General features: G+C 43.2%; 3 protein-coding genes across 52 annotated transcripts in view; 2 read left to right on the forward strand and 1 right to left on the reverse strand.

Moving 5' to 3' along the window:
- Window positions 1-4089, forward strand: part of LOC127004758 (titin-like) — a 4104-nt gene extending 15 nt beyond the window's left edge. Inside the window, exons 1-4 of one of the 50 annotated variants that reach the window (XM_050872837.1) lie at window positions 1-2262; window positions 2302-2328; window positions 2368-2406; window positions 2446-4089. The exon at window positions 1-2262 is cut by the window's left edge and continues 13 nt beyond it. In XM_050872837.1, the coding sequence (XP_050728794.1) occupies window positions 547-2262; window positions 2302-2328; window positions 2368-2406; window positions 2446-3999 (3336 nt within the window). In that variant the 5' untranslated portion in view covers window positions 1-546 and the 3' untranslated portion in view covers window positions 4000-4089. The other 49 variants (XM_050872858.1, XM_050872843.1, XM_050872851.1 and 46 more) reach the window with 49 other exon arrangements.
- Window positions 4090-10290: 6201 nt separating this feature from the next.
- Window positions 10291-18761, reverse strand: LOC127004759 (N-terminal Xaa-Pro-Lys N-methyltransferase 1-like). The gene is made up of 2 exons (XM_050872868.1): window positions 18602-18761; window positions 10291-11880 (listed from the first exon to the last, which is right to left on the reverse strand). Exon 2 carries the CDS (start codon window positions 11858-11860, stop codon window positions 11105-11107), a length of 756 nt encoding a protein of 251 aa, XP_050728825.1. The 5' UTR covers window positions 11861-11880; window positions 18602-18761; the 3' UTR covers window positions 10291-11104.
- A 116-nt stretch (window positions 18762-18877) lies between these two features.
- LOC127005265 (protein SGT1 homolog) overlaps window positions 18878-23652 on the forward strand; it is a 30392-nt gene continuing 25617 nt past the window's right edge. The window contains exons 1-2 of the mRNA XM_050874058.1: window positions 18878-18902; window positions 19279-19358. Of these exons, the coding sequence (XP_050730015.1) occupies window positions 19339-19358 (20 nt within the window). The 5' untranslated portion in view covers window positions 18878-18902; window positions 19279-19338. The remainder of the gene's footprint in view (window positions 18903-19278; window positions 19359-23652) is intronic.

Consider the following 23652-nt stretch of genomic DNA (forward strand, 5'->3'; position numbering starts at 1 on the left):
AGAAAGGAAGTGTGGGAAACATGGAAACATGGACTAGCAGGCAGCAGAAAGCCTGTTGGCTCATTACTAGGCTGCCTGCGTTCAGTGATTTAATAAATCCGTTTGCCACAGGAGTGGCTTGCAGGGAAGGATTAAAGCACTTGTGTACCTTCTCTTGGGAACGTTCAGTTCACACCCGTTGCAGCAAAGTGGTGATCAATGCGTTTCTTGAAGGAGTTGATGGTCTCTGCGCTAACCACTTCTGCAGGAAGGCTGTTCCAGTGGCGAACAACTCTATTCGAGAAATAACTCCTGCCGATGTCGGTATTGCATCGCTTTGCTTGAATTGTTTTTCCGTTGTTTCTTGTTCTCAGGTTAGTTTGTAGCGTGAAGAGTTTGGAGTGATCAACGTTGCTGTGTGTGTATGTGCGCTTTCTGTTCGTTCGACACTCCCTGCCCGGTCGGGTTCTGGAGGCCATTCTGTTCTCAATCCCAGAGGTGACGAAAGCGGTTTTCTGCCACAAAACCGTAATTCTTTTTAATTTCATAACGTCACAATCGCCAATTATGAAGCTCTTCGTAGTGTGGACGCTGGTCTTGGTGCTGGGAAATCTGGGAGCCGGCAGGCAGTCACTAGCCGACGGAGGGGGCTCCAAGGGGCTCCCGCAGGACGGGGCGGCCTCCCTTACCTTGGAAAAGACCGATGTGGACCCATGCCGAAAACAAGACGAGGGGGGACTCAAAGAGTTACCCAAAGTGTATGATCTAACGAGCATGAAGCCAAGCTTGGAAAATGGCACTCATGACACCATCAAGACCGTGGAAAGAAGAGTCATTAACAATACAGACGAGGCGGGGCATTTAACAGGAAACAAGACAGTCGTTGAAAAGACGACAGAGACTGACGTACAGCCCAACCGAAATGTATCAAAGACTACGGAAGCACAAGTCGTTGTTGATGAGAAAGGTAAAGAAAGTGGCGAAAAACATGTCACAGAGAGCGAAACGGTGACGCAAAGCACTCCAGACAACGGAACCTTAACACAGACGGTGGACATGAAAACTGTAACGGACGAAAAGGGCAATGAAATAAACGAGGAGGTTGTTATAAAGAAGGAAGCAACAGTACTTACTAATGACACTAAAGAAAAGCCGAAGGACGATAAAGCTGCAACTCTTCTTCTTCCGAAGGATGACCAAGGTAAAAACAAAACAGAAACTACAGAAATAACAGAGGAAAGAAAGGAGACTCTGCCCGACAATACAACGCATGAAGTCTTAGTAAAAGAGAAAGAAGAAATATTGCCTTCACAGAACAGCACTAAAGTGACATCTGTGGAGACGAAGAATATTACAGAGAAGGGTGATGGACTTCAGAAGACAGAAATAACAGAGGAAAGAAAAGAGATTCTGCCCAGCAATATAACGAATGAAGATGTATTGAAAGAAGAAATATTGCCTTCACAGAACAGCACTAAAGTGACATCTGTGGAGACGAAGAATATTACAGAGATGGGTGATGGGCTTCTGAAGACAGAAATAACAGAGGAAAGAAAAGAGATTCTGCCCAGCAATATAACGAATGAAGATGTATTGAAAGAAGAAATATTTCCTTCACAGAACAGCACTACAGTGACATCTGTGGAGACGAAGAATGTTACAGAGAAGGGTGATGGGCTTCTGAAGACAGAAATAACAGAGGAAAGAAAAGAGATTCTGCCCAGCAATATAACGAATGAAGATGTATTGAAAGAAGAAATATTGCCTTCACAGAACAGCACTACAGTGACATCTGTGGAGACGAAGAATATTACAGAGAAGGGTGATGGGCTTCTGAGGGCAGAACAAACAAAGGAAAGAAAGGAGACTCTGCCCGACAATACAACGCATGAAATTGTAGTTAAAGAGAAAGAAGAAAAATTACCTTCACAGGATAGCACTAACGAGACATCCGTGGAAAGTAAGAATGTTACATATAAGGGCGATGGAAAAGATGTCGAGAAAGAAACTGTAATTCAAAAAGAAGTCGAAAAGAATGTGTGTAATGGCGACATCAAGGAGGTTCGTGACGAAGGACATCTTAACGAAACAGCTGAAGACCTGAAGCACCAAGTTAGCGACGTGAAGAACAAGATTGAGGAAGAAAAGGCAAAGGCTGAGGAAACAAGTCCTACGCCGACCCAATGGATAGAACAAAAACCAGTTGCCGCCCCTGTCATCCAAGAAGGCAAGGTCGTTAGAAAGGTAGTCCCTGCTGTGAGGCCAATGAAGGTCGTTAGAAAGGTAGTCCCTGCTATGAGGCCAATGAGGGTCGTTAGAAAGGTAGTCCCTGTTATGAGGCCAATGAGGGTCGTTAGAAAGGTAGTCCCTGCTGTGAGGCCAATGAAGGTCGTTAGAAAGGTAGTCCCTGTTATGAGGCCAATGAGGGTCGTTAGAAAGGTAGTCCCTGCTGTGAGGCCAATGAAGGTCGTTAGAAAGGTAGTCCCTGTTATGAGGCCAATGAGGGTCGTTAGAAAGGTAGTCCCTGTTATGAGGCCAATGAGGGTCGTTAGAAAGGTAGTCCCTGCTGTGAGGCCAATGAAGGTCGTTAGAAAGGTAGTCCCTGCTGTGAGGCCAATGAAGGTCGTTAGAAAGGTAGTCCCTGCTGTGAGGCCAATGAAGGTCGTTAGAAAGGTAGTCCCTGTTATGAGGCCAATGAAGGTCGTTAGAAAGGTAGTCCCTGTTATGAGGCCAATGAAGGTCGTTAGAAAGGGTGTGCCCTCGGTGAGACAAGGAAAAGTCTTCGTTGCGCATCGAGTTGTTGAATACGTCACCCCTTCGGTGGTAACAAAAAGATTCCCCGTTGTGACACAGAAGAAGGTTCTTGCAAAGGTTCCCCCTACGGTGACAGAAGGAAACATCCCCGTTGTTACAGAAAAGAAAGTTACTGAGAATCTTATCCCCTCTGTGACAGAAGGAAAAGTGCCGGTTGCGACAACTGAGAAGGTTGCTGAGCAGGTTGCCCCTTCGGCAACAGAAGAGATCGTCAGTGTCCCCAAGGAGCAAGAAAATGTCCCTGTCATGACAGAAAAAGAGGTTGAGAATCTTATCCCCTCTGTGACAGAAGGAAAAGTACCGGTAGTCCCTCAACAGGAGATTGTTGACAAGGTTGCCCCTTCGGCGACAGAAGAGATCGTCAGTGTCCCCAAGATGCAAGAAAATGTCCCTGTCGTAACAGAAGAAAAGGCTGAGAATCTTATCCCCTCTGTGACAGAAGGAAAAGTTCCGGTTGCGACAACAGAGAAGGTTGCTGAGCAGGCTGCCCCTTCGGCGACAGAAGAGATCGTCAGTGTCCCCAAGATGCAAGAAAATGTCCCTGGCGTAACAGAAGAAAAGGCTGAGAATCTTATCCCCTCTGTGACAGAAGGAAAAGTTCCGGTTGCGACAACAGAGAAGGTTGCTGAGCAGGCTGCCCCTTCGGCAACAGAAGAGATCGTCAGTGTCCCCAAGATGCAAGAAAATGTCCCTGTCGTAACAGAAGAAAAGGCTGAGAATCTTATCCCCTCTGTGACAGAAGGAAAAGTGCCGGTAGTCCCTCAACAGGAGATTGTTGACAAGGTTGCCCCTTCGGCAACAGAAGAAAAAGTTCCAGTTGTGGTAAAAGAGAAAGTCATTGAACAGGCTGCCCCACAAGAAAGGGTTATTGAAAAGGTTCCCCCTGCGGCGACAGAAGAAAAAGTTCCTGTCGCGGTCAAAGAGAAAGTTAGTGAACAGGCAGCCCCTTCGGGGACAGAAGAGATTGTCACTGTTCCCAAAGAGCAAGAACAAGTCCCTGTTGTAACAGAGGAAAAGGTCGTTGAAGAGGTTGCCCCCTCCGTAACAGAGGAAAAAGCTCCCGTTGTGACAAATCAGACGGTTGTCGAAAAGATTACGCCTACCGCAACAGAGGAAGAAGTTGTCACTCAACGGAAGCTCGTTGAGAAGGTTGCCCCCTCTGTCGAGGAAAATGTAGTTGACATTCCAAAGAGGGAGGAAGTGTAGTTGACACAATTGCTCCTGTTGTAAAGAAGGCAAGTACAACAGAGTAGTGATACCGTGTTGCTGTTTCTATTATCAATTTCGTTACATTATCGCCATCCCACACATACTGTTTATTCGTATTACCATGACAAATTAATTCAAAGTTAAAGAAATGGAGATGGTTCTCTCTCTCTCTCTCTCTCTCTCTCTCTCTCCTTCCTCCGTCTGCGTGTGTAAGCAATTTCGTTTTACATGCAAAGACGCTTCGACTCAAAGGCGGAAGGCGGAAGAAAAGACGAGAGAGAGAGAGAGAGAGAGAGAGAGAGAGAGAGAGAGAGAGAGAGAGAGAGATATGACAGGTATGACGTCTAATGAAGCGAAGTTAAATATGAGTTCTTGTCGTCCTGGTTTGTGTTTTGCCCTTTTTTTGGAAGAGTCACGTTATTCAGAAGGAGGAAGAGGAGGAGGAGGAGGAGGAGGAGGAAAAAATAGTTCAGAAGAGGAACATAATAGAAACTGTAAAAATAGCGTTGCTCTAGATTCAAAAGAAAGACGGTGGGAGGGAAATACATATTGTTGGAGAGAGAGAGAGAGAGAGAGAGAGAGAGAGAGAGAGAGAGAGAGAGAGAGAGAGAGAGAGAGATAACATCTGGCTCTACATGGACCTCATCAACTCCCTTCATGATCGTTTCTCACAGGTGTGTTTGTAGGAGGAGGAGGAGGAGGAGGAGATGTAGGAGGAAACATGGAAACATGGACGAGCAGGCATCAGAAATCCTGTTGGCTCATTATCAGGCTGCCTGCTTTCAGAGATTTAATCAATCCGTCAGCCACAGGAGTGGCTTGCGGGAAGGATTAAAGCACTTGTGTACCTACTCTTGGATACATTCAGTTCACTCAAGAATCCCGATGCAGCAAAGTGTCGATCAACGGGTTTCTTGAAGGAGTTGATTTTCTCTGCACTAACTACTTCTGCAGGAAGGCTGTTCCAGCGACAAACAACTCTATTCAAGAAATAACTCCTGCCGATGTCAGTATTGAAGTAATTCAATGTCTTTCCTGTAATTGGGAGACCAGAATTGCACGGCGTATTCCAGGTGGGGCCGTATACCAGGGAATTATACAAGGATAACATAACTCCCGGCGTCTTGTAGTGAAAGTTCCTCGCTATTAAGTATTAACCCGAGCACAGTATTGGCTTTCTTACAGGCGGACTTGCAGTGTTTTGTTTGTTTCAAGTCACTGCTGATGGTGACCCCGAGGTCTCTTTCCTCTTGCACTTCCTGTAGTGGTACGCCACCCATGTGGTATGTGTGGTTGCTGTTTCTGGATCCGATAAGCATTACTTTACATTTGGTAGTGTTGAAGGACATCTGCCATTTTTCTGACCACCGAGTGATTTGGTCCAGGTCTCTCTGGATAATTTCGCAATCTTCTGTCGTGAGGGCCTTCCCACCCACCTTTGTGTCGTCGGCAAATTTTGAAAGAGTGGATTTTGATCCTAAAATATCAACACAAGGGGTTCAGATTGGCAAATGTAACAAAAAACAGATGGGTATGAAAGAAAGGAATTAGAGCATTTGTGGCGCTCCCTGCTGAAGTGAGGTAAGCGGCATGGGGGTCTATCTTGAGATATCACTTGCCTCACATCTACCAATTGTTCAGGCATTCTGAGACAACTTTTCAAACTCAAATTCAAAGAAGTTGTGGCATTATGGTGGATTTATTTTCATACAAATGTTTAGGAAAAGTGAAGAAACGACAGGGGGAGTCAATTTCTTGTGCATGTCGCTTGCCTCACTTCAGCAGGGAGTGCCACAAATATACAAATATATTACAATTCAATCACACGTAAATCTTTCATACACCCAACAATCATTCAAATACTTATAAGTTATAGCTAATGACAATATAATACATAAGCTAAATGATAATGGTAACTGTAAAGGTAAATGGTGTCGGACAGAGTTACGATATGCTTGGGAAATGGACTAATGTTTGTTGATCTGGATCACCCAACTTGTCACCTGGATCGTCCTGAAGTGTTGGAGGGTCAGGAGAAGCGATGAGACTGACTTGAGGTGGGAACCAGCCCCTATTCATAACCACTGGTTCGAGACAGCGAGTGGGAGGCCGGCCTGCTTCAAACAAGGACGGGTTCAGATTGGTAAGTGAGAGGATGACTCCTTCAAACTAAGGCTGCTTCAGTTGGTAGTGTGTGTGTGTGTGTGTAATTCACCTCTTGGTCTGCTGCAGGTCTCTCTCGAGACAGCCAGCGGTTACCCTACGGAAGAGCATAGAGCTCATAGTACCGATCTTTGGGTAGGGCTGAGACCACTCACACACAACACACTGCGACAACGAGGTCACAACTCCTATGTGTGTGTGTCACATTTAAGTATGGCAAGCTTCAGGTTGCCCTAACAGGCTCCCTTGGTAACTGGGACCTTGCAGTCTCAGGCTAAATCTCTGGAGGATCTCAGAGCAGGTTGGAGCCCTAGAGGTTTTGTGCGCATGACCCACTGATGTGTGGTCATGCCCTGCCACTTCACCAATCCAGCCCAGCCAGGTGGTGTTCATACCCATGGTAGGCAATCCACCTAGGAGAGAGATAACTCTTTGACTTTAAACTCGGGCAGGTGGGGCTCGTTAGTCATGGTAGGTGATCCACCTAGGCCCTCAGCCAAATCCTGAGGTTGCCTGGCATTTGAGGCAGTAAAAATCCTGCTCCATACAAAGATGAATGATGACTTCTTCATCAACTCGTCCAACCCCATAAGGAAATATAAGCATGTCAAACGGTGGAAATGGTATGTGATCTTGAACATCATCATGCTGCCCACGCTCATTGCAAGGTGATAAAATTCATTCTCATGCATCTCATCCTCTGCATAGTAAAGTTACAAAGTCATTTGTATCATTTATACCAAAGGTGGCCAAACTATTCAGAGCAAAGCCCAGATGAGACTTTCAGGAGTAGCCCAAAGGCCAGAGTGACAAACAAAAACCCAAAAGTGATATTATACAAGAATTTTATTGAAAAACCCTCACACCCACAAACTTTTGATAGTAACCTCCATTTCACTATTACATCAGTCAATACTCATGTTGGGTGTGATATTCACCAAAAATGAGCGCTCCCAGATGAACATAATATTGAGTGCACTGAGTGCATCTATTGGTTGCATGTGGTCGTCAGATTTTTTTTTTTTCCTGAGGTTTTGCATGCCAGACTGTAATGTTAATGCTGAGCAAGGTGGCAAGCCAGATGCTAGGCCTTCATAGGCCTGATCTGGTCGGCAGGTTGGAGTCCCCCACCCCCCCTGATCTAGACCAATGATTCTCAACCTGGGTAATAAGCACCCCGAGGAGTACACAACAGAAACCTTCCCCCAGGGTAGACTCCCACTTTAAGACGAGTTAAAATTAATAAGAATTAAGCCATGCATTTTTCCCATCATATTTTGGGTGAGGGAGTACATCATCATTTCAGAAGAAACTCCACAGGTACACACACTCAAAAAAGTATCGTTACAGTGGGGTCCGACATGTTTTACACAGAGCAACCCGGTAATCTGGGCAGGGTTGGTAAAAGTGCGATCACCCCCACCACCTCAGCTCTGCTGGGGGGAGCAGGACAGGACCCCCGTAAGGGAGGGATAGAGAGGAAGGGAGACACTGAGATACCAGATATCACCATAATATTAACAGAGTGATTTGAGTGCCACTTGTTTAAGCTTTATATTCACGAATTATAAAACAATAATGTTCATATGATATATGTAACAGCGGTGGGCAGAAGTATTCCCCCATGTCAAGGACAAAAACGTCAACCATCAACGCATGTCAGATATAGTTCAGTTCATAATGTGCCATCCTGGAACAAATGCTCTCACTGAACATGTCTTTTCTCTCATGAACAAGCTGCGGGCATCTGGAAAAAAAAAAAAAAATTCAAATTGCAATGCTAAAAGCATTGCCATAAGCATTCTAATACAATAAAAGCAACCATGCCTGTGCTGTTTTTCTAACCATGTGTAATATAATATACGATGCTCCTATAGCGAATGTCTAACAATAACAAAAAGGTGTTAATCATATTGTCTCCTAAATGGACAAAATTTTAACTATTCACTTGTGTGTGAAGTGTTAAAGCAATCACCCAAACACGACAATATTATAGTGTTACATACAATACAGATCAAGTCACTTCGACTAAGACTCCACCTGTGCGTATCATGAAGCGTTACTGTGCCAGCTCAAATTCTACTGCTTCATTTAAGAGTCCCGCTCACTTGATTCAGGCAAGTGAAGCCACACCCAACACACGCAGTGATACCAACATGAGTAGCCTGTTACCAATGGCTTCGTCCTTGGCGTCAGTTTGTATCGTGCTGAATGCGTAACGATACTTATTTGAGCGTGTGTACATTGTAAGAAAAGATTGAAAACGACTGACTCAAACCAACTAGGTGCTTTTTTTTTTTTTTTTTTTTTTTTTTTTCCCCACTGCAGACAGTGAGATGTACATTCCAATTCTCAACGTGTTTGTGAATGGAATTCTGTATCTTCTATGTCATTCAGAGATTAATAACATATTCAAGTCACAAGTGAATTCCTTTTTTCATTTTAATGTATTCATATATGAACCCTCAAGACTGCACTGCTCTTATAATAACTTAAATATAAATGAACATCACTATTTTCACATGCTAATCATTTTTTGTTGCTTAATTTCAATTTGCTAGACCTAATTTATTTTAATTATCTTTTCTACAGTATTGCCTTTATCCTTAATTTTCTGTATCTTAAGGGTCCCAGGGTTACAAACTTTGTATTGCATACAGTATTTATTTGCCTTCCAGCTCTTCCTACAGCACTATATTTAATAATGATAATAAAGATAATAATAACAATAATAATAATAATAATAATAATAATAATAATAATTAATAATAATAATAATAATAATAATAATTACAATAACAACATGATGTGCTCACTCATGATCAACTTTAATGCAGTTACGTAAGGTTTGTGGAAAAGCTGGATATGAATTATTTGATGGACCCAATAAGCGATACATAACAAATCCATCATTAGTTTTCCTATGTGAATTACTGGTTCCTGGCTCTCAACAAAGCACAGACCTGCTAGTTCAGTAATGCTGGAGACAGCTTGAATTGGAAAGGGTTCTTTTAAGGAAGTTTGCTCAAAGAGCCCTTGGAAAGAATCAACATGTGAGTGAAGCAATGTGGTCCACAACAGGCACTTCCATTTGGAGTCCTCTTTAAGGAGAAAGCCTACAGGGTGATTAATACCAACAGTAACACCTCATGGTGTTACATCATAGGATAATATTCTCAAGTTAATCATCTCAAGGTAATCTAAAGTTCAAAAATATTTTTCTGCAATGCAAAATATGTACATATTTGATGAGGTGTTATTTTTGGTAGTACTTACATAATTCTCTGGATAAGTTAGCCTGAAAGACATCTCAAGGGCAAAAACTGATTGATATAAAATATTAAAATTATGATCTGTATAAGAAAACAAAGAATTTATCATAAAAAATTATTACATACATTACTAATTATTACGTAATTACTATTGCAGATTAATCTTCTTTTACAATAAAAAAAAAATTGTATCATTATTCTTATTATGTATAAGCATTTTGCTAAAATATGAGCTATCAGTTCAAAGAAATCACAGAGTAAGTGAACATATTCCACTATTCCTAGTTCCATAATTTTGTGTGTGTGCCTGTGTGCATGCACACAAAATCATGGAACTGAATTTTTCTTAACTAGGCCTCATACACCCCTTCAAAGCATATCAACTGCAAGCTTTTCAGCCAATAAATCTCGCAAAAAATAATAAAAAATAGATAAATAAAACGGTGTGTGTGCATGCACACAGCTTTATCCTTAACCTAGGTTCATATGACCTTGCAAAGCTCTTGCACAAGGAGCCGTATGAGGTGATCCCATTAGAAAATAGAATAAATCTTAAATATGAAATGAAGACATTGATATCCCTACAGTTCCATCACTTCCTGTGAGTGCAAGCATTATGCGTGCATGAAAGTACTAATAATAAATTAGATGAAAAATGTTTATGTGAAACTGCTACTCCTGTTATTCAACCCTTTCATGTTCATGTGGCCATGGATATGTGCAAACACATTTCTCCTTAATTAGATTTCATACAATCCTGCCAAGCGAATGATTTAATAGCTCTTGAAGGGCTTTCCAGTTTTCTGTAAGGTTTTCCCATTCATTTCTGAGAAAGTCTGATGAAAGCTGACGAAATGAATGATGGTAAATTTGATCATTTAATGAGGATGACAAGTGTTTTTAATGTGTGGTTTAATATTTCTTACTCATCCAGACACTCAAACAAAATGACTGAACTGCAGGAAGATGCTCTGCTCAGTCCACACTCATTACTATTAACAGTGTAATAGGTAGAGCCAGAAGAGTATGAGTATTATAAATTTAAAAGTTACATATCTGAATTACAGAGAATTGCTGAACAAAGTGGCAGTTTACAGAGATTCTTAACTTTCAATCCCAAACAACCCAAAGGTATTGAATTTTGCTACCAAAATAGAAGGCATAACCTATCAAAATGTACATGATCTAATTGGAAAGAGTTTGTAATTATATACTGTAAAAATGTTGACCTCCAAATATCTTTGAACATTTTTTTTCAACTCCTTCTGAATGATCTACTGAGCACCTTATATATGTTACAGTAAAATCTTCAAAACAGTAAATTTGTAAATTTCCTAGAATTTTCAGGAAATTTAAAAAGTGACTGTTTCAATCAGTAAATTCACAAAATTACTAAAAAATTTAGGTTAGGTTAGGTTAGTTGATGCTCCATTGAATTTGTAAATTTCCTAAATTTTTTAGTTTACAAATTTACTGGAGCATCAACTAACCTAACCTAACCTAAATTTTTTAGTAATTTTGTGAATTTACTGATTGAAACTCACTTTTTAAATTTCCTGAAAATTCTAGGAAATTTACAAATTTACTGTTTTGAAGATTTTACTGTAACATATATAACTCTGAATTCTTGGGTCTTTTTCTCCTAACCACCTCACCTTCGTGTATATTTATTTAGGCTTTAGGCACAGCATTCTCACCTCATAAAGACCTTTGGGCAAATTTGGCTGCTTTACATTTTTTACAACTTTTAATTCAGCCTTATCTATAATGCTCAGAAGTACACTTTCAGGTCTAGTTACAGATGAGTCTTGTTCATCTAATTCTACTGTTCCTGAAGATGTAACATTTTCCTTCACAACAATAACACCATTGGGCTTCAATCCACAAGCCATTTTCCTAAAAAAGTCTTGAAGATCTGTATCTGTTAGGTGGCCTAATACCCACTGGGTCCAAATAACATCATATGTGTTAACATCTGGAGAGAAATGCTGCAAACCTTGGCACAAGTACTCTCCAATCTTCTTGGAATTTTTTAGGGATTCTTTTGCTTGATCTAGGAAGCTTTGGCACTGTTCAACTAGGTCAACCTTCCCAAAATGCTTTTGTAAGAAGTGTTTAGTTATCCTGCCAATGCCAGCCCCACAGTCTGCTGCACGCCCATGGCCAGGAGGATCTTTCATCTTAAAGATGCTCTGCAGGAAATGTTCTGAAGCATTAATATCAGGACCATGGATGTGGGCAAACCCTCCAAGCATTCCATTCACTGTGGCTGGCACTTTGCTCCAGTAAGCTGCTGCATCAGAATAGAAGGAAGGGTCTGCTTGAGCTAACATTGCTTTCGCCATATCCTCATCCTCTGTCTCATCATCTGTAGTGTTCATTACAGGGTCCTCTGGCATGGAGCTGAGGACCTCGGCATCCATATTTTCAGTTGTTGATTCCTCTGGTAAAACATTCCCTTATTAAGACTACATCCAACATGAAGATTCAAGCAAAATGAACACAAACAGAGACACACACTTAATACTTGGGTGTATTTACTATATACCTATGTCATGGAGAGTGTGAGTGAGTGGTTGTGGTCGTGATCGGATGTGTTGCGTATTGCTCCACACGGAAAGTGCTTTGTCAACATGGCTGTCACGGCCAAGGGCATGAGGGATTTGTGTTACGCTTGTGAGGATTCCACAGGCGAGAAATGGATTGGATGCTGTTTGTGCCCTAAATGATGTCATGTGAAATGTGCTCATTTGTCAGGAATTAAGCAGGAGAATATACCTAAAATTAATTGGATTTGCACCCCATGCCTTCATAAAGCATCTCTGGCAACCAAAATTGTGGAGAAATTGGATGAATTCAAGCAAGAATTATCTAAAGAAATATATGTGGTTAAAGATGTTGAATCAAGGGCTGAGAAGGTGCAGGAGGGCCTGGATCAGTTGCTGACGCCCTTCGAGCTGACCATGCACTTACTTGGGCTGAGGTGACGAAGAGAGACAGGAATTAAAGTCAAGAAGAATCTCCAAGTTGTGAAAGCTTCTACTCAGGAAAAGAAGGCAACAGATATGTGATTCAAGATTCACAAATGGAGGTAATATTGTCATGAACTTTGATAATGAGAACACAAAGACTGAGGCTGCTAAAAAATTGGAGTCTGTTGAGCAAATTAGTACCAAGTGTTGGAAAGATGAAACCAAAGATCATAATATGCAATGTGCATAAAGAGGGACCAAGGAAAAAATAAAGGAGACAATCTTGGACTGCAATGAGTTCTTACACACAATTCAGGGTGTTGAGAATAAGATTGAGCTGATTTTTAATAAGCCTGCAGCTGGCGGCACGATGCACTACATTTTGAAGTGCGACCCAACTGTAAGAGAGCTGATTTACAAGAATCATGACAAGTTGAAATTAGAATGGGGAATATACACGGTGAGAGACAGATACCATGCAATTACGTTATCATTGTCAGACATATGGCCATCTTGAGGCCAACTGTACTGCCAAGACCAATGGAGAAGCCCCAAAATGTTTCAAATGTGCTGGCAATCATAAATCAAAGGAGTGTGCCATCACTGAGAAGAAATGCATAAATTGTGTGAGGTACAAGAAGCCTGAAATCAACCACTCAGCGAATGACCAGTGTTGTGTAGTTCTTCAAACCGAAATTGAGAGAATTTGTAACATATCTGATCATGGCTATTAATTAGTGTATATACTCATAGACAAATTGTGTGTTAAATGTTCAGTGAGTTGGAAATAATGTAGTGCCCAAACGGCAAACACGGCCAAGTGACTATGATGATGATGCCAAGTTTTATTACAAGGACGTCAGTAGGCTATTCATGAAAGCAATCAAGACTCACTCACTCACTACGACATTTTGAATGAGTGTATCGAGGATTATTATCGAGGCTAACATCGTAATTGTTGACGGCCCTCGCAGAGCGCTGCACTAAGAGTGGAGCAGAGCCTGAAACCTCGTCAACGGTAAACGGTAACCACTGAAAATTACCTAAGCACACAAGTAAGCTTTCTTCAACAATTTATCTGTCCATCTATATATGGTACTTACTGCCCAGGTAATCTGTAAATTCTCCAATTACCGTACATTACTGAAACTGATTAGCTCTCACCTAAGGTAAAAATACAGTTTGGTCAAGATTGATACACATTAGGATGGCCATCATACATCTCAATGGTATGCACTCACCCAGATGCAGATTTTTCCCCTGTGAGACAGTGTAATTTATCTTTTGTGAAAACCTTTTGTTTCAAAGTTAACCGAATAATACTGCAGTGAGTCTCAGACAGCCACAGAGCAGCAACTGTGGCAGCTCCTCAGTGCACTGCTGGCCAGAGGAAGAAGCAGTTGGGGGATGGAGGGAAGCAATAATATAAAAACCATGAACAGTAAAACTTTGGTGAATTGAGATGGACAGAGGCCTCCTTTTCCCCATGGCAAAGGAAAAGTTTGGGGCATATGCTGAAGTGAACATGCCCTCAGTGCTCATCTCCATCTTTTTATTCTATCTTATTTTTTATACATTTTTTTTTTATGTCCTGGCCTAAAGCGTCAGTAAGCTTTCTTTAGGGGCCAGGTGCTTGGTCCAAGCCCATCATGGCACAGGCAAGTGTTTATGGTGGCACCATTTATTCTTGCCTCAAGCTGCCCCCTGGAGCTCATTCTTGATTTCACTTGAACAGTTCCTCTAGAGCAGGGGTATTCAATTAAAAGTCACTGAGGTCCAGTTCTTAAAATTTCCCCCAAGTAAAAGGTCCGAACGGAAGTCCAGCTTGTGTCTTATAGCCGTTCCCTATGTCGACATTTTCATATGGATTCAACAGTATTTATTGTCTATTTTCAATGCAGGAAATGTTTAACAGAGTGCACAGCTAGCTCTTTTGCCCTAAATAAAAGTAGTCCCAGGCAAATAAATTTAAGGCCTTTATTTCAGATTAAAGAAAACAGAAATCTCAGAATAAAATAAATTGCGAGCAGAGCCAAAAAACCCTTTTTTCTCTCAAATTAATGAGGTCCCAGCCTAAAGAATTAAAGGCCTACACTTCAAGTAAAACAGTCAACACCCTCCCTCCCCGCTGTCACCCGGCCGCAGATTGGTCACGGGTCCGGACAGAACCATCGCTCGGTCCGGATCCGGACCGGGGTCCGCCATTTGGTGATGCCTGCTCTAGAGTCTGGCTTGATAGGTGGTCTTCAAGACAGCATGTGGGTAGGTTTAGGCTACTCGGCAGTGACTGAAAAATCCCAGGTGGTAGCGGCAGATTCGAACCCATATCATCCAGAACACGGTGAATGTGGGACCGGCATGCTAACCACTCAGCCACTGCCTCCCCAAATGGCCCTTGAGCCTGTGGTGGGTGAGAACCCATTACCCCAGGACACAGTACATGTGACATTCATGTTTCCATAGTTTGCCTTACCCAAATGTGTACCTATTTATCTATCAGCCCAAAAGGGAGGATAATTAGCTAGTAAGTGAGCTTTGGGTGGCTTTGAAAATATAGATCCTTTAACACATGACCAAGGGTTTTTAACTTTTTAAGGAAACTTACAGGGACAAGAGGAATCTTTACCAATAATTTTTCTTTTTAAAATGCTTGGCCCAGAGCACCAGTAGGGGCCTGCTGGTCAGCCCCAGCCCATTAGTGGAACAGGTAAATATTACAGTGGCATGGGCAAGTATTTTATGGAAGTGCCATTCTTGCTTGGCTCATGCTGTCCCCTGGAACTCCACTTGATTCTCTCGAGTTTGGCTTAGAGTCTGGGTTGATAACTGCTCATCAGTACAGTACATGCTTTGTCTTCATGTCATCATGCCTGCATGGTCACCACTAAGCCTCCAGCTCCACAACAAGTAATTATGCACTGTCTTCTGCATTAAGTGCAGTTAACAGTGAAGTGGAAGAATGAGTCTAATAGGTAAAACTCCTAAAATACATTCAATGCAAGATGTCAGACCTGACAAACATTGAATGAAGGTGCTGCCAGTGGTGTAGTTAGGCCTGGGCTTTCGGGGCTAAAGCCCTGAATGTTTTATGAAGCCCCGGATCTCAAAGATTTTTTTTTTTTTTTTTTTTTTATAAGAATAGCCCCAGCCAGGGCAATACAAAATGTTAATTCTTGGTAACCCTTTCCATCCGTGACGCAGACGTCGGCGTCACAGTATGTAAAGGGTAATGAGCAAATAGAAGAGGATTAATCCTCTTCTAAACCTCTCAATCCTCCTCTAAATTCCTCTTAATCCTCTTCCATTTCCTTTTAAGAGGTTTAGAAGAGGATTAAGAGGAAATGGAAGAGGATTAAGAGGTTTAGAGGAAGACTAACGGTGATGCTTTTAGACGCCCGTCGGCGTCACCGGAGTGAAGAGGTTGAGCTGTTATAGTAGGTTTACTTAAGCTAGATTCCTGGCACCTAGGCAAGTTGGTAAGCTTGCAGCTGATTGGCTGCACCGCTCTCTCGTAGACATTCATGTCGGACCTCATCTTGCATGTCGAGTGAGACATGTTTATTATATGCAGGGGCGTTCCTAGACATTTTGGGGCCCGGGGGGCTCATTCCCATTTGGGGCCCCTCTTATGGGGTGAGAGGCGAGCACAATGAGCCAAAGCAGCTGCGGGGTTTAGTGGGGTGCTGTTAGCCCCCACCCCCCCACCCCGGGAAATTTTTTAGAATATGAGCAATTGTAGAATCATTTTAAAGGCACTTGTAAATGCAAATTTCAGACATTTTATTTCTTAAAACTAGGTGCACACTGAATAATTGAAGATCCACTGCCATAGCAGCAATGGTTAAATTTCGCATTTTGGGGCCCCCCTCACTTTGGGGCCCGGGGGGCGATTTCAAACAGCCCCCCCTCGCCCCCCCCCTCAGGAACGCCACTGATTATATGCTATAGCTCACCTCATATACGAGATAGCCAGTTTTGGTTGACACCATGAGACTCAGCAGTGATTGTAAAATTAAGATGTATTGTAAAAACTCTACAAAACAAACAAAAAATTGGTATTACGATTTCTGTCAACCTGCTACCCGGACGCTCACCTTAAGAGGAATTGGAAGAGGATTAATCCTCTTCCAAACCTCTTAATCCTCTTCTAAACCTCTTAATCCTCTTCCAAACCTCTTAATCCTCTTCTAAACCTCTTAATCCTCTTCCATTTCCTCTTAAGAAGTTCAGAATAGGATTAAGAGGAAATGGAAGAGGATTAAAGACCCCTTCTATTTACAAGGATCTGGTTTAGATCACTGATCTGGCTGGAGAACCCATGTTCTATTTACCGCTGAGATCTGGATTCTCATGATCTGGGTGATCCGGATCCTGATCTGCCTGATCCAGAGGCTGAGGTGGGTTGTAGCAGACGACACCCGCGTCCAGCTCCTACGCGGTTACCCATATTGAGTGAGGATCATATAATAAGATAAAATGATGTTGCAGAAATGGTTTACAAGCAGTAAAGATGTAAAATAGAAGTATTACACAACGGAATTGTGGGAGATATTCAGGCCACACCAACGTGAGCAAGTGCTCATTATCGTCGATCTCTGGGTACTGCCAGGACCTCACACACCAAACACCCCATCCCCCTTGCTCAAGGGGGGACAGTAACCACTCCTAGTCAATGGAAAGAATCCGGCCTGAGCGGGGCTCAAACTGCCGCCTGTTTGGCCGTGAAGCCTTGCAGCGCGGAGCTCCGACTGAGCTACCAAAGCAGTGTGTGTGTGTGTGTGTGTGTGTGTGTGTGTGTGTGTGTGTGTGTGTGCGCGCGCACACTTTGTTTTGATCTGTCGCTCTGCATTCTATTTATCCAGAGCGAATCCAGATCAGATTCGGATCTGGGCCAGTGATCTGAGAGCTGATCAGTGTTCTAAATAGAAGACGCCTTAAGAGGTTTAGAAGAGGATTAACCCCTGGTCGTAAAGTTTGGTTGGAGTAGTTTAAATAAGCTCCCCCACCCTAAACCCTCTGCGAGCTATTTTGCGGCTGCGGTGGCGGCACCGTCGCTGCGGCCACCGCCAAAGGAGGTTACACTTTCGTGAATATATTATCCCCTATTTTCAACAATATATAGTCCTTGAATTGGATTTTGAAAGCGTTTCCATGATTGTTGAACGTTTGTAGAAAAGATATATGAAGAGCTAGTGATGTTTCATAAGGTAGGTAATGAAATACTGGCACGGCACTTAAACGAATCTTTACCATCATATCTCATAAACAATTAATTTCCAATAGGTAGAGACTGCAATGAAAATGGTTATCAGAGATGATTAGCCCATTAGAATATGTAGTCATTTTTCACTTGCAGACCAATCACTATTTCATAATTTGGCTGATTAAGTATGGCTTGTATGCTTCAAATCTGTTGACACAGTAGTTTACAATTAAACCAACTTGTGTGTGCCTTAGTTTACTCAGTCTTGTCTAGAAGCCCTTGCTGCAATTGTGGCGATCCACCACTGTATCCTGCCCTGGTGGCACTTGGTCTGGAATTTTATTGCCTGGCTACTTGCAGTGTTGCCCGACACTGGTAGCTCATCTGGCATTGCCCCACAGATAAGTATTGAGACTCCTTTTGAACTTAACCATTGAGCAGTTCTTTATTTCTCCTATCTCCTTAGGCAGTGCACTGATAATTTTCAGACCATCATCAACTCATTCAGAAAACAAACACACTCACTTGTCACCACAACACACCAACACTAACAATTACACTTGTTGTAGATTCCACACTTAATCACACAATCACACTTGATTCACTTCCCTCCCCTGCACAACCGGCTCCCCCGTCCCCCAACAGACAACCCAAAAAATCGAGTTAAGCACCAGGACAGGTGCCCTACGCAACATTAATCTAGATTCAGATCCAGATTCACTTCCCTCCCCTGCACACCCGGCTCCCCCGTCCCCCCAACAGCCAACACAAATATGCGAGTTATGCACCTGTACAGGTGCCCTACGCATCATTAATCTAGATCCAAATCCAGATTCACTTCCCTCCCCTGCACACCCGGCTCCCCCGTCCCCCCAACAGCCAACACAAATATGCGTGTTATGCACCTATACAAGTGCACTGCGCATTATTCATCCAGATCCAGAACATACAGACTTTAGACTACAAACAAAATTCTAAACAAAGCATACATGTCTCTGTTCCTCGTCCTGCCTGAAGACTCCGTGGCTCAGCTGAGGCGAGGAAGCCCTGCAGGTGACGGCAGGTACGCTGAGGCGCTGGGTGGCGGGCCACGTGCCGCGCGGCGTGCTGCGTGCCTCGGCGCGTAAACAAACACAGCTGGCTGGCTGGCCGCTGGGAGGGACGTTTCGGTGCGGGCACTACTCGGCTCACTCGGGTCCTGTAACTTGATCGATTCAATCACAAAAAAATTGGGGGAATTTAATCGATCGATCAATGATGGAATCTGTTACTACTCAGCTAATCAACTTGGTAAGTCACATTATAGATCATCAGTCTGGGAAATGAAACTCATCTTCGGAGTTAAAAAAAATAAAAAATATGCGCAGCACTCCATGGTGGCGTGAAATAACTATGTTTGTGTATTAATCAGCTGCCTCATATACCGACAGATGTCTTATAATCTGTACGTAGACCTTGACCCTTCTGTTTTATCTCGTAATGCAGCTCTTTGAAAATAAGAAGAAAATTTTATATTGTATGAATTTCACATGGGATCGATGTTAAAGACATTATCTCAAAGTCATCTGTCCCCAGACGTATATGAACAATTTTTATCTCGTCTTACACCCCTTTGCCCCCCCCCCCCCGCCTCCTCTTTTAACAACGGCGCCTGTCCTTGGTCCAGAAGATTCCCAGCGAGTGGTGAGTGCGGTGACGCGGCCCCGTGATCCTTCCCTCCCTCAGGATGCCGCTCACCTCCCTGCAGTGAGTATCAGGGGCGTGCAGGCCACCCCGGGCACACGCCGCCGCCCCACACCCCGCATGACAGGGCGCGGGTGGCGAGAATGAGAGGACACAACACAAGGCAGGGACACTCGCCGATGGAAAGAGGAAGTTGGTAATTCCTAGTAGTCTACACGCACACAAACAATACAAAGAAGTTAAGGAAGCAAAGAATTATGACAGTAGACTATCAGTAATAATGTGCCAAGCTAGAGCGGGTTGTCGAGGGTTGAGGGGCGGGAAGGTCATCTCATTGGCGCTGTAACAAGGGCGTGCTGCTGCTGGGAGGTGATTTGCATTAAAGAATCTGGTGGCTGCCAAGTAACCAGAACCATTGAAATTGATGGTATTTATCTAGGGCCAGTTTCACAGTTCCCCATGACGGGTTAGTAAGCTCCCAAACCAATACCAGAGCCTTCGAAATTTCCTTGTATAGTGTCTGGTGTTTATATTTAAGTTCACAAATTTGATGAAACTATACAGGAAAAGTCTTGTGTATTTAGTGTGGTATCGAAGACCTCCCCATTTTGGATTGTATGGGATTCTATAGTTTGGTTCTGGCTGTTACGAAGACACCGTGTTGGACTGTGAAATCGGCTCTTAGTTCTTCACTGTTGCACATTGAAGTTTGACTGTACCCCTCCAATATTTGGACTAAACTATTTGTATCTGACAGATTTTGATTTGTTTTGAATTATTCAGACAGTTGTTGGTAAAATTCTAGTGTTTGCCCATACTCCCCCCTCCCCCCCCATACAAGCCTGGGGACCTGGTGGGAACATGGGGTTTTGTGTGGGGTCACAAAATCCGTCGCAAACGCATATTTTTTTTTAGTGGGGGGGATAAAAACTCCCTAGATCTAGGGAAATTCCCTACATTTAGGGATTTTTCCTCCCACCACCACTAAAATGAGCTAACCAAGGGGGGGGGCTGCGCTCCCCTCCCCCCCAGGACCCCCCCTCTTAAAGTACCCCAACCGAACTTTACGACCTAACAGCTAACTGAGGGACATTGAACACGAGTAACCTGCGTTCGAACCTGCTTCACGCGTTCGTACATGCTACCAGTAAGTGAATACGTAGTCGTATATGACGGTTGCAAGATTCCTATGACGTAAATTACTTACCGTTTAGATGCTTCATGATGACCTTAATACTCTAACGGGGGGCTTTGCCCCCCTCGAACCCCCCTTTGGTATGGAGAGTGAGTGAAATTGCATGGTTTCCGTACATTGTAAAAAAAAAAAAGTATGAAATTTCCCTACATCCAAGTAATTGTAAGGAATTTCCCTACATCTAGGGTATTTTTCAACCCCCCATAACTCAAAAACTATGCATTTGCGACACATTTCATGTTTACCACCGCATTCCCCGAAGTCTCAATGGCCCCCTAGCCAATTTTGGTTGCGAGGGGTGAGTATGGGCAAACACTAGAATAATACCCAATTGTTTAGCCCTAAAATGACTAGTTTTTTTTTTCCCACCCCAACTCCACTGTGTTCATACATAGTCGTACCCATTATCAATGGCCTGCACAGTGTCCACCCCTGCCGCCGCCACCCCATCCTGCCCCATGCTGCGTATTTCCTTCAGCCCACACCGTATGCCTAATAAATTTAAATGGTAATTGTGGAGAATCACTCTGCGCCTCCAAAATACGATATTACGCCTCCATATTATAGTTAAGGGATGAAATACATGTCCCTTAACCATAGTATGTAGGCGCAAGTACTTAAAATTAAAGAAAAAGGCCTAATCCCCTTCCCCTAATGATCTTGGGGGACCCATGGGAAATCAGGGATTTTGGGTGGGGAGCATATTTAAACTACTTCAGCGGAATTTTACATAACCTGACAGCTAACGGGGGCTTTACCCCTTATCATTATTATTATTAATATTATAATCATCTCTGTTGAAATTTCCACGTGCTTTCTTTGCTGAGGCCTGAGACGCCAGGGCTTACAGGTTTCCCACAGGAGCCACTATTAACCCTTAGATTACGGCAGTCGTATATATAAGTGCGCTACCACACGCCCCATCCATACGGGGATCATATATATAATCATCACACACTGCGCTCCCTACGTTTCAAATATACCGCCAGTTCTTGACTCAGAAGAATGGTGGAGGCACTTGGCATCTGTACACACTCATTCGTCTCAGCGCGCACCCTACCGAAGGCCACAGATCATTTTCCACTTTTGTTCAAAATACATCTGTCATGTCTCGTGACGCGTCAAGCAGTTCCTCTGCTCCAGGCGGAAGTAGAGCGCAGGCGAATCAAAGTGACAGTGACTCTGATAACTGCTATGGGAGTGACATTGACACTGATACTAGTGACAGTGACTGGCTATCCAATTTTGGAGACATTAGTCAACGAAGCAGTGATAGTGATGTATATGTATACCGCCTGCCTCGCAGCCTCTCCCTACCCCTGCCCCGAGTACTTCAAGATGGAGGTGTGGCCGTGTTTCTTCACGTTCTAGGATTACTGCCACAAGAGGGCGTGCAAGAGCTAGTGCTGCTGCTCGTGACGGAAACTTTCAGTGGACCAGTGGTGATTTTTTTATACCAAGTGTGTCTCAGTTTGATGGTGTTCAGGTGGGAATCACAGATAATTTCCCAGAAGTGCAACAAGAATGTGACTATTTTCTTGCATATATGGATAATGATTTACTGGATCTAATTGTCAAGGAAACAAACAAATTTTGCACAGCGTGGCAAGCATGTGGGCTTGCATGAGAGCAAGCGGGGTGCTTCCATGCGACACGTCACGGCCACGAGAAAATGCGCAATATTTTTGGCTGTCATAACTTTTTTATTATTATTAGGAGAGAAGTTTTATTACACCACCATATATACTAAATGAATATACAATTATTGCAAAGAAGAAAGACACCATTTCCACCTCTTTTAAATGTCTAAATTTACCCCATGCACAACATCCAGAGAAATATATCGCCACCCGTACTCTATGGGTTAACAGCTGCAGTTGATGTGTTTTGTCTTAATATGTTGGACAGTTTGAATAATGTTTCACTATTCCCATCATGACTTTCCTATGATAGTAATCTTTTGTTTTTGCTCAAACGCTGGAGAATATTCCACCCCTTCCTCCCCTTCCCCTTCACTCCCCCATATCCCTGCAACTGCACCACCCTTCTTTCCTTCCTTCCCACCACCCACTTCCTCCTCTCTCACATGACGCTGATCTCCTTCGCCCCCTTCCCTGTCCCCTCCCTCCTCCCTCGGAAAGTTGCATTCCCTTTCCTCCTCCCCTTCCCGTCCTTTACTCACCTGTCCCCCCTTCTTCCTTCCTTACCTCCCTCCCTCCCCCAGTCCTCCTTTATTTTTATTTTTTTTTATTTATTTATTTTTTTTATCTCAAGTTATTAGTTAGTCAGTGGATAGCCAGGATAGGCACGGAAGTATTTTTTTGTATTGACTAGTGACTACCGCTACTGCAGTACTGCACTGGGAAAGAAAAAAATGGGACCGCAGCACCGCAACCACAGTACTCCGGAAAAAGTACCGCACTACCGCAACCGTACTACTGATTTTTCAATATTTCTTTGTACCGTTTTTGCAAAAATTACTCGTTTCTTGATACCAAGCCTCTCCCCATTAGGGGTTAGATTTATTTAGTTTGTTAAATTTAAATAATTTTGATACATAACTGTAATAAGTTTCATTGTGTGTGCAGTGGCAGCATGCTGGGTCCGTGAGTGGTGAGAATTGGCAACTTGGAGAAAAGTTAGTGAAAGACTGGAAATTTACCAAAGGTGATGTTACTTATCATGTTAGAGATAGTTAAAATAAGGAGGTGGGCAAAGGCCAAAGCCCCCACCCCGCTGTTAGGAGATGTTAAGTATGGTTAGTTAAAATCAGGGGAGGTTGAAGTTGGTAAAGATTTGTTTTATGGATGAGCCAATAACTTGTTGCCTTTTTTTTTTTTTTTTTTTTTTTTTTTTTTTTTTACGTTGTTGCCTATTGCGCCGGTAGGCATCTTCCCGGTGGGGCCTGATGGTCGGCCCAAGGCTTCTTCCAGGTGGGGCCTGATGGTCGGCCCAGCCCGTTCTGGCACAGGCGAGTGTTTATAGTGGCGCCATCTTGCATTGGCTCATGCTGCCCAGACTCGTGCTTGATCTGGGCTTGGACGGCTTCCTCTAGAGTCCAGGTTGATGGGTGGTCTTCAGGACAGCATGTGGGTAGTTTAAGCCACTTTCGCGGTGACGAAAATCCAGTGGTAGCGTGAGGATTCGAACCCGCGTCGTCCA

Source organism: Eriocheir sinensis, chromosome 29 (genome assembly GCF_024679095.1).
Source record: "Eriocheir sinensis breed Jianghai 21 chromosome 29, ASM2467909v1, whole genome shotgun sequence".
In the NCBI taxonomy this organism is placed as follows: domain Eukaryota; kingdom Metazoa; phylum Arthropoda; class Malacostraca; order Decapoda; family Varunidae; genus Eriocheir; species Eriocheir sinensis.